We start from the raw sequence: 8,142 nt of genomic DNA, 5'->3' as shown, positions 1-8,142 counted from the left end.
AATATATATATAATAATAATACTCTTAATTGTAATAAAAAGAATGTTAATTAATCTTCTTTCAAATACAAATTCACATTATTAACTTCATAAAAATGTAAATTACTTTTAGTAAAGTGTTAATAAACTTAGAATAATAAAGTTATTAAATATATTCTTAGAAAATAGGTAAGATTATTTATGACAAGTGTGCTGTTCTTTAATTAACTAATATTTTTGGATAATATATGTTATTGTACTTTTATTCCATTCTCATTTGTCTCCCTTTTAGAAGTTTTATTTGCTTGAAAATTTATGAGAAATTTAAAAAAAAATAGTAAATTAAAATACTTGATAATTGAATGAATAATTGTTTAGTGCAGTTCAATATAAAATTGGTATTCCCATTGTTATCTGTTAACGATTAAATTAAGTAGTATTGTTGGGTTTTTTTACATCAGTTTTTTTCTTCAGAAGAAGTTAGTAACGCCCGATAGAGAAATTGGTATCGTCCATAAATCACGTAATAAATAATACGCAATAAATTAACTAAAAAAAAAAATTTACATAATTTTTAGAAAACTGAAAAAACCTAAAAATTACATTTAAAGAAAAAAAGCAGGTTGTAAAATAATCCTAAAAACTAAGAAAAATAAAACCAAGATGTAGAAATGTATAACCATTTACGTACAAAGTGATTCAGGAAGAATGTAACAAACTTTCAGGACATGTTCTACTTGTGAAAATAAAAGCAGAAAGTTCATATAAACATAAGTTTGGAAAAATTTATAAGTAAGTATCGACTGACGAAAGATTTACCCCTGATTTCTGTCCCTTCGGTAAAATTAAGCCAGACTATAAATCTTGTGACAAATTAAGGGGTAAATATAAGGTTTTATATAAAATCGGGCATAAAAATATGAAAAAAAATCCTCCACAACGGTATTTTTAGTAGCTTTTTTGGGATAAAGACAAGGGTAGAAAAACACAATTTTTGTTGAGCGTAAAGTAACTTCGTTAAATGAATAAATAAACAAATGAAAATTTTAAACAAAATTTATAGAGAATTTGATTCTAAGAGTAAGTGGGAAAATAACACAGAAAGTAAATACAAATGTAAGAATTTTAAAGTTTATAAAACACAAAACATTGGTGTTCGCGCGATAAACATAAAATACACAATATCTAATAAATAATTTAACTTTTCACCCGTAATTATAAAAATTGTGTTACTATTCTCTTGTATGTACCTTTTATTGATCCTTCTACCACTACTTTCATCAATTCTTTTTCAAGAAGAACTTGTAAATCATTGTAAAGCGTTTTGTTAATCACGTATCAAGGACTGTCAGCTATCATTCGTAAATATTTTGATTGGAACCATTTTAGTTGTCTGCTACAGAAATCTTAGCAGAACAAATAATTTGAAAACCGTTAATCCAAACTGATAGTTTGGATCGTTTGTATACATTCACCTTCAAGTCTAATAGTAATCGCGATTATTTATAGAATAATGTAGATAGTTATTTCTCTTATTTTCTGATGTTTTAAGCTTTACGTTAACGTGTGTGTTCCTTGTCAGCGGTTTGTCAATGTTTAGTTCAAGGTAATTAACTTTAACAGTCAAAGGAATTCCTGAACCATACATGGAAACTGGAGGACAAAAACCTAAATAAACATAACGAATCTCAATAATAAAATTCTGTAAGATTTTGCGAAAATAAATTTTTTATTTCCATTAATAAAAAATGTTTAAAAAGAAATTATAATTTTTATTTTACATTTTAAAATCAGTTTGTAATAATTTTTAAAAATTATTCTCTCACAAAAGATTAAGTTCTGTTAGCAGCACAGCTTCCTCTTCTCTTGAAATTTACATCTGTAACAGTAAAAAAATGTACAAAAAGAATAATAAAAAATGTAATAATAAAATTATTTATCTAATGATAACTATATATTTATATAATTATTAGCAGTATTTTAACTAACATGTTTATTGTGCAGCCATCGGATAGGAAATAAGAGTTCCCGAATTGGTCAACATGCTACACTCAAAGAACACAAACTGGTAAAAAAAGTTGCAAGGAAATGTAAAAAGAAAATGATGGTGAAAAAGAACGATCCAGCGACGGAGGAATCTCAACGAGATTAACAAACTCACTCGTAAGAAATATCAAAGTACTTTATAATCAGTGTCATCTATCCGTCTCACAAGAACTAAGGAGATGAAATCCGGTTGTAAATTAGGTTATAAATTTTTTTCGGTAATTTGGGTGTTTGTTGATCAGTTTTAAAAAATGAGGTTTAATTTTGTTTATAATAAAAATCTAAAAATGTCGGTTAATAACTTATATTTTGAAAAAGTAATGATTATAGTGATTTAAAATTTACTTGGCCGCCATTTTGAAACTTGAGAAAAATCTCGACCTCAATGTAATCTTGAGATATAAATTTTTCTTAAAAAAAAAACACAAAATGAGAAACAGAAGAAAAGAAAAGGGAATCACCATTTTTTCATAAAAAAAGGACAAAATATTATTTTATTTATTCTGATAAAGAAGAATCCGACAATGAATAACCAGATATACTATGTACTAAGATAATATATTTTATAAATTGTTCGAAAATTCTGGTTTCACCTACCCTAATTTGGTGTATCCAAATTCGGATAGCAAGCCTCTCCTGTTCTTCTCATTGAAACTCTATGGCTTCAAGAACTTATTTGAGTAATTAACTGGTCAGCCTGAGTACCACTAAAAATAATCGCTGCTTTGTAAAATCGGTAGGTATATAACAGATCTACCGATCTGTTTGTGGCATTCAACATGACACAAATATCAGTTGTGTGACATTATCCACTAAACCATTTTTTAAAAGAGTTTTAACCATTCTCAAAAGTAACATGTGTCCCATTCCACGCTTACTGAGAAAAATGAGAAATGAACTAGTTCCTTAACATCTTTTTTGTCGTGAAAAGTGTAGTTTTTCAAATCACCTACCATGCCAAGTGCACTGAAATGGAGATGAAATCAGCCCTATAAATTGACATCATTATTCTGTTTTTAAACAGGCTAGCTGTAAATGGGAACATTATTACTTATAGAAAAAGAATTTCTAAATACAACCTCTGTAATTCTAAGCACGATTACTACCAAAATAAAGACTAACAAATAGTACATGCTACGTCAGCGAAGCAGGAAAATTAAATACTCCTGAATTTAAATAAGTTTTATTTTAATATGAATATTTCAACAGTTTTCTATTATGACACGCCATTTTATCTTTTAAAAATAACGTTTGACAGTTGGGCACCATTACGATCTAAGCACTCTTATAGTCTTAATCGAAAATTGTACAATACTCATCGTAAAATGGCCGGTGTAATGCGTACAACTGTTTAAAGTTTTAATAATATTTCCACTAAGGTTTGAGATCGCTCGACATACACTTTGCTCTTGAGCGGACCCCAAAGAAAAACTTTGTTGCGGATAAATCAGGAGATCTAACCCGCTAAAAAATGCCACCCTTTTATGAATATAATATGGATCGGAAAGATTTTATTTAAGTAATAATAGACACGTGAAAAGTTGCGCCCTCTTGTTTAACCAAGTAATTTCTAGAAATCGAACTGATTCTTACCTCAATAATGTTCTCGTGCTTGTGTAACAGGCTGCAGCAATAGTTGTGGCATTTCCTCGATTCTTCTGAAAAAAGTCGATGTGGAAGTGCACACCACGCTATAATGATCGGGCTGTGCAACGATTTCTCATGTAACTGAACTGGTTTTCAGTGCTCCTATATCGATCTGCTTATTTACTAGTACATAGCCGTTCGGGAGAAAATAAGCTTCATCTGACATTAACATATTTTTTTTTTCTCTCAACTCCCCTGGGCCAGACCGACTTGGTGGTATTGCGCCGCCCAGGGGAGTGTCTTTTAACTCTAATAGGCCTCCCCACCTGCCGGCTATATACTATATTTTTTGACGAAAATTCACTCTAGCAACCCAATCAACATCTTTTAATCCCTGAATAATTTGAATTTTAAAGGGGTGAAAACTTAAGTCCTTATGTAAGATCCGACGGATCATTTTTTTACTGATATTCAATGCTAACGCAAGTTTAATGGCTGAACGTTTTGGATTTGCATGTTATGACTGTTCAAAATCATGTTTTCTGGCATTCTAACACTATTCTGCTGCTTTATGTTACAAATTGTAACTTTTTAACTCATAAGTTAAATGGATGAATAGACGGTACCCGCCCATGACCCGGAATATTGAACCAACTTTGAAATAACCTTTGTAAAATTATTGCGGAGTCATTATTTATACAAAATGAGTTAACATAGAAAGCACAATGTATACCTGAATGTTATTCCATGTTTATTAATTGACTGACAATACATCATCAAGTTCAGCGCCTTCACCTAAACTTCAAATGAAAAACCAAACTTTCAAATTTTCCCACTTCACTGACATGCCACATTTAAAGTATAAACTAATGTAAACTTACGTTTAGCATACAGAGCATTATGTATATATTTTATTAACCGGTACAACAGACACGTAGATTATATTAAAAATTATTATTACATCTGATATATTTAATAACACTTACTGACTCCACATCTGTTGTTGCAGTCTAATGTACTTCTATTCACATATGTTCTATTATCTGTACCACAAACAGGGTCAAAATTTTTTGCTGTTGGACATTTACACGGCACTAGGAATACTGGACCTGAATAGTTGGGTATATTCTGATTATTAGAATCTACATCATTTGGTGATGGTTGTCTCGTAGATCCAGTTTCCGGTCTTCTGTTACCGGTTGCAGTTGTTACTTGTCTAGTTTGAGTAGGCCGAGTTAATCTATTACTCTGCCATGTAGTCAGCGGTTGACGGTCAAATCCTAAAAATAAAATTTAACAACTGCATTCACTAAAAGTTAAATTATAAAAAAATTAAGTTAAACAAAAAGTTAAATTCATTTTAAAGATTTTCTCCAAAACTTTATTACTTTCCCGTATAGATAGTGTTATAACAGACCTATAATTCTAGAAGGGAAAATATTAAAATCGGTCCAATTTGAGCATACGCGGCTTTCACCAGATATTGACATTTTGACCCTTAAGGTACCCAAAAACCGAATGGGAATTTTCCGGATGTTAATGTTTGTATGTTCGAGTGTGTGTTCGGTACTGGCCTCTGAATTACCTTATAACTTCAGAACTACTGGACCGATTTTTACTAAACTTGGAACATTGATGCCATTAAATTATCAACTTCAAAGGTCAAAGGGGTGAGCCTGTAAAGCAAGGTCTCGTTCAGTATCTCCAGATTTCGTCTAATTAAGGTCATGCTTTTCTTAGGCACATTTGTTTACAATTAAAAAATAGCAATATTTGCAAAAAAAAATTGGAATGCCTCTTTTTCCTGTGGGAAATTACCTTTTTCCTCGTTCTCTTGGATTGGAAAATTTGAAATTCCACAGAGTTGTCAATCAAATTATTTTTTACACTTTAAATTTTAATTACGATATTTATGTTATTTTATTTATTTAATATTTAGTTTGGTAGCACTGACGTACAGCTGTTGTAGTGATATATCGTGTGCTATGTTGTGACGTCACAGGTGAGCGGTAGTATTAAATATATGAATTTAGTGTAAAAAAAGTAACTTGGTCTGGCTTGGTCTCGAACTCGATCGCCCGGTTGACTCGGTACCTGGTGCGTTATGCCTCGCGGCCACATCAGTCTGCCGAACGTACAAGCGAAATCTGTTCTATGTAAGTTGTGAAATTATATTAGTTTAGTTAGTGCCGACCGTCGCCGGTTGTACCGCCACACCCACGCGAATTAAATACGGTATGCGCCGCGCTTTAGTTGAATCTTGAATTTAATAAAAGAAAAAATGTTATACTTAAATAAAATTATAAATATTTTAAATTAAGTTGTGTGAATATGTGTGTAAGTCATGCATCAGAAACAACTCACAGTTGTCAGCTTTTTTTAATAAAATGTATAAAAATACTTTGATAAAAGTGAATAATTATGTAAATAGATCTGTATGGAGAAGTATCAATCATTCAAATGGAATGATAACAAAAAAATAATTGAAAGGTAGTGATAATTCATAAAAGCAGGAAAAATATACAACAATGTCTACAAGTAAAAATTAATGTATATTTGCATTTCAAATTTAGCTTACCGCTTTAACTATTTAATTATTTCAAATTTTAACTACCTTGTGGTTGTCTACCAGCACCAGTGAAAACATTAGAGCCAAAGCTTGGATTCCATTGACCTTTTACCGATAATACTGCAGCGAGAACTGAAAAAAACATGTAAATTTATCACATCATCAAAAATTAATTTGTTGCATTCTTATTCTACTTTAAAAACACTGCTTATATATATTTTTATAACTAATGGTAATAGATGACCTGAAATAAGACAGAAGTCATTCCGCAAAACAAAATAATGTTCAAAAATAATAAATAAAAATGTGATATGATCCTAGGAATAGTGATGTGATTTCTTCTTGGTCTTAAAAAAATAGAAATCATTCAAGTCACCATCTCTATCTGTCATATAGTCTACACAAGCACCCGACTACAACATGAATTGTGAAGTAATATTAAATTTCTCATCACTGATTAACTTACAGTATTCAGAAAAAAATACCTGTAAGAAAAGAAGGAAATACTTATTTAATTATTTTTTGTTCGTTTTTCATGTAATATGATAATGTACATGAATGTAAGTAGGTGTGTGCTCGCTGCAGTATATCCCTTTGCTGAGCATATTTTTTGCTTATATGTCAAGAATGATGAATTTTTCCAAAAAATTACAAGAGAAAAAGAGTGTTTCTGTTTTATTGTTTTATGAATAACCATTATTAAAATTTAAAAACAGTGTAATTTTTTCATTCTGTCCCTCAGTGTAGTACCCCCGTTTGGTTAAGCCAATTTAAGATAAAATAATATATTATACTACTTTGAAAAGGCACTATTAAATGTCTAACTTTTCCAGTTAGGATAAATTGTGATGGGCATTGCTCCTAAAGATGGTTTATCAGTGTTATAAGTAGAAGTTATAGAGATCCTACATAGCACTGGAGAGGAGCAAGCTGTTACTTCTGAAGTCATGAAGTATATCTCAAGCATACAATTTATATATGTAATTAGTTTTATATTTGTATGCCTTACTTTTTGTTGTTTCTTTTTCTTTGTAAGTGATTTTAAAGTTGCTATAGGTTTGTAACGTATTAAAAAACATGTAGTCAGAAACTTGAAAAAATATAAAAACAAATAAAAAGATAACCCTTAAAAAAATTGTTTTAAGAAACATTCAGAATAAATAAGGAAGAGTATTCTTTACTTGAAATATTTACAGGAATGCCCATGTTTGTTTGAAATTTAAAACAAGATCTCTAAACCCATTAAGGCAAAAAGATTTATTTTTAATACCTCATTTATACAGTATTCTATTTTTTTCAACTCGCCTTCTTATAAAAGTCTAAACTTGCTTCATGTAAACATAAAATAACATTTGAACATTATACTTGATGCAACTGTTTTGCTATCCGATAATAAATGTTTTTAGTTATTTCAAGGGTAAATACATTTAAATCAAAACATGTTTATTAGCAACTAAAACACATTATTCATATACGACTTCTTAAAGATATTTGGACTGTCACTTAATATTTAAAATAAATCTTTAATTTTTTTCAAATATAAAATTACGTTGTTATATTTACTTACCTAAAACAGTTAACAACTTCAATCCACCTAATGAAATCATCATAAACTTTTAAAAACTTGTGATGTGTTTTTATGTTGAAAAATTTTTTTAAAAAATCTTAAAGAAGATTGTTTTTAACTGTCACAATAACTAAATAACTTTTTTTTAAAATTACTAGATTATATATATTGATTAGATATCAATCTATTTAACCACAATTTAACAAAATCTTTCTTTCTTCCTTCCTTATTCACCTTTCCTAGAATTTACTTCATTAATACATTGTTGTTTTATCATTTTTATTATTTTGTCTATTTCCTCATCTTATCGCTCTTCTATTTTTAATCATTAGATGTAGAAAATTAATTTTCAAATTGAAATATTGGTTTATCATTTTTATTATCAAATCTATTTC

General features: G+C 29.5%; 1 protein-coding gene across 1 annotated transcript; it reads right to left on the bottom strand.

The window, feature by feature from the left end:
* Positions 1–1,688: 1,688 nt before the first annotated feature.
* LOC142324991 (uncharacterized) lies at positions 1,689–7,908 on the bottom strand. Its single transcript, XM_075366208.1, has 4 exons — positions 7,748–7,908; positions 6,226–6,312; positions 4,598–4,891; positions 1,689–1,857 (listed from the first exon to the last, which is right to left on the bottom strand). Exons 1-4 carry the CDS (start codon positions 7,788–7,790, stop codon positions 1,811–1,813), a joined length of 471 nt encoding a protein of 156 aa, XP_075222323.1. The 5' UTR covers positions 7,791–7,908; the 3' UTR covers positions 1,689–1,810.
* Positions 7,909–8,142: the final 234 nt, after the last annotated feature.

Source organism: Lycorma delicatula, chromosome 5 (genome assembly GCF_047948215.1).
Source record: "Lycorma delicatula isolate Av1 chromosome 5, ASM4794821v1, whole genome shotgun sequence".
Classification (NCBI taxonomy): domain Eukaryota; kingdom Metazoa; phylum Arthropoda; class Insecta; order Hemiptera; family Fulgoridae; genus Lycorma; species Lycorma delicatula.
This window is presented reverse-complemented; position numbering and strand designations above follow the sequence as displayed.